The 2,466-nt window shown below is 40.6% G+C and overlaps 1 protein-coding gene across 1 annotated transcript in view; it reads right to left on the reverse strand.

The window, feature by feature from the left end:
• Positions 1 to 732: 732 nt before the first annotated feature.
• LOC104946453 (papilin-like) overlaps positions 733 to 2,466 on the reverse strand; it is a gene marked incomplete at its 3' end in the record, with an annotated part of 2,853 nt that continues 1,119 nt past the window's right edge. Inside the window, exons 2-4 of the mRNA XM_010772288.1 lie at positions 1,852 to 1,975; positions 1,175 to 1,301; positions 733 to 798 (exon numbers count right to left, since the gene is read on the reverse strand). Coding sequence (XP_010770590.1) covers positions 733 to 798; positions 1,175 to 1,301; positions 1,852 to 1,975 — 317 coding nt within the window. The remainder of the gene's footprint in view (positions 799 to 1,174; positions 1,302 to 1,851; positions 1,976 to 2,466) is intronic.

Below are 2,466 nucleotides of genomic sequence, written 5' to 3' on the forward strand. Positions count from 1 at the left end.
ATATATATATATATATTTCTATTAATCATTTTCGGCCTTTCGGCATTCGGTTTTCGGCCAACTGTTTCCTATTTTCGGTATCGGTTTCGGCCAAGAATTTCCCATTCGGTGCACCCCTACTTAATATTTGTTTCCAAGGTGTCACTGTAAAGGACACTACAGAAGAAGAATAGGGCCACGTGAAAAACATTTGAGACACCGATCTGACCAAAAGGGATTCTTTTTGTCAGAATTACAACAAAAATCTGATTTAAAAATATTTTTCTTCGTTTAGTCTCAGAGCAAAAAATAAATGTTAACTTTTCGTTAGGTCTCAGAAAAATTGTCACATGTTCCCCATATCTTCCTCCGTAGGCCAGTGTATCAGGAGCATCGGAGAGCAGGATGAGGGCGGTAATATTCAGAGAGAAATATCAACATATATCAGTAAAAAACTTGGATATGGTCTTCTCGATTTAACTGATAAATATTCTAGCAAAACACATTTGAATCTCAGAGAACATGTGAGTTCCTTTCGTCTAAATGTGTTATGCTAATCTCAGAAAAAATTCAAATGTTGTCCTTGTAATTTCACCACTTTAATCTCAGTGAATATCCAAGGCCTTTGTGCATTTTACATTTTGGAAGACCCTGGAAGATTACCCCCCCATGATGGTCCATGCTCATGTATGTTTAGATCTCCCCCTGTGTTTGCTGTCTACTTTAACACTACCTCTATCAGAGCCTGGGTACCTGAACACAAAGGCTCTGGGTCTGAGAGCGGAGCTCCACAGCTGAGGAGGGTACAGGTACGCCATCCTTCAGACATCATCATCAACACCAACAACAACAACAACAACAACAGTCAGAAACTGCTCTGAGGGTTATTGCTTGCACCAAACTAACACAACAATCAGAAATGGAAGAAGAACTTAGACTATATTTGATATTATTAAGATGACTATGGTGTCAGATAAATGCTATGCAGTCAAATGAACAATAAGTTGTAGTCAAGTAGACGTATGATAAAATGGAAATACTCAAGTGAAGTAACACAACATTGTACTTAAGTGCAGTACAGTAGTAAATGTACTTTTCACCACTAAACACTGGACTAAAAATTAGATTTTCTTAAGAAGATTCTGCCAAAATCAACAGAAATGTCCCGTGCTTCCGGTGTAATGTGAGTGTGTACCTGCGGGTCTGGGGGCAGGTGTGGGGGTTGCAGGTGCGGTTGTTCTGCGGCCTCGGCAGAGACGCACACAGGTAATCGGGGTACGACTCGTTATCGATGGTGCAGAACACCAGGCGAGACTGGTAGCCTGATGGAGGGCGAGAGAGAGGAATGGCTTTGAGTTAGTAAGTACGTTATAATTATACGACACGATAAGGTCAGATCAAGTCTGAAATGTTTCTTGCATCACAGCAGCTCCATTTGCAACATCGACAAGGACAAATCCCAACATAGTAAACAGACATTTAAAATGGATATCAAGTCCATATGTTCGAAACCCTTTAAGCTACATGTAGGATTGACTTCACTCGTGGGACCCTGTATCTCCAGTTTGATGGCAACAATTCATATGTTATTATGTTAGGCTTCGTCATAGAGTTCCTCAAAGGGTTGGATTTTAAAGTAGTAGAGAAAAACTATGTAATATTGCAATAACTGTAAAACACAAATTATCACTCATGTTTTCTCCATTTGCAGAAAAATGTAATATTATTTTTCCAAGATATCACATGTTCTATCAATAAAAGTATTTCCAAGAATTGACCTGCTTGATTTGTTTAATTATGCAAAACACTATGATGGTGAACTAAAGATAATTCCTCTTCAATATTGACGGTTTCAGTGTCTGAGCGTCTGACCTGATCCACACTCCCTGCTGCAGGTCGACCAGGACCCAAAGCTCCAGTAGTATCCCTGTCTGGAGCGTCCGTTGGGGAGGTAGAACTCGTAATCCACGCCCTGGTTCGGCTCCTGGCTGATCAGCTGAGAGGAGAAGACCTTCACATTAAACTCCTTTAACAAAGATAAGTCTTTCTAAAGAAAACTGGTGAGAAGTTTCTACGCTTTGCCGAGGTATAAAGGTTGGTGTATGGATAAAAGCAAACGGAAAGGAGCAAAAGAAACAGATTTATCAAGATAAGATAAAGTATGAGCACATTATGTTATGGTAATTAATTATGGTTTGGTGAGCCAATTGAATATTCTTTTAAGTTAAAGGTGAGGTATGTCATTTTGGAGAAACCAGTTCGAGTGCGCTAGAATTTCAAAATACACAACCGGAACAAATCTGCCCCTTCCTACAGACTTCCTTACAGAGCCCCTCCTCCAACACACACGAACGCATGCATGACCAATGAGGGCACGAGATAAGTTTGTGCACAGATGGAAGGCTGACAGGCAGGTAGGCCATCCAGTTATTTTAGCCGAGCCGGCTCAGATGATTGGTCGAGCTTTTCAAAGTACTACGGCTTCCA

This window comes from Notothenia coriiceps, unplaced genomic scaffold (genome assembly GCF_000735185.1).
Source record: "Notothenia coriiceps isolate Sejong01 unplaced genomic scaffold, NC01 NC01_scaffold00011113, whole genome shotgun sequence".
In the NCBI taxonomy this organism is placed as follows: Eukaryota; Metazoa; Chordata; class Actinopteri; order Perciformes; family Nototheniidae; genus Notothenia; species Notothenia coriiceps.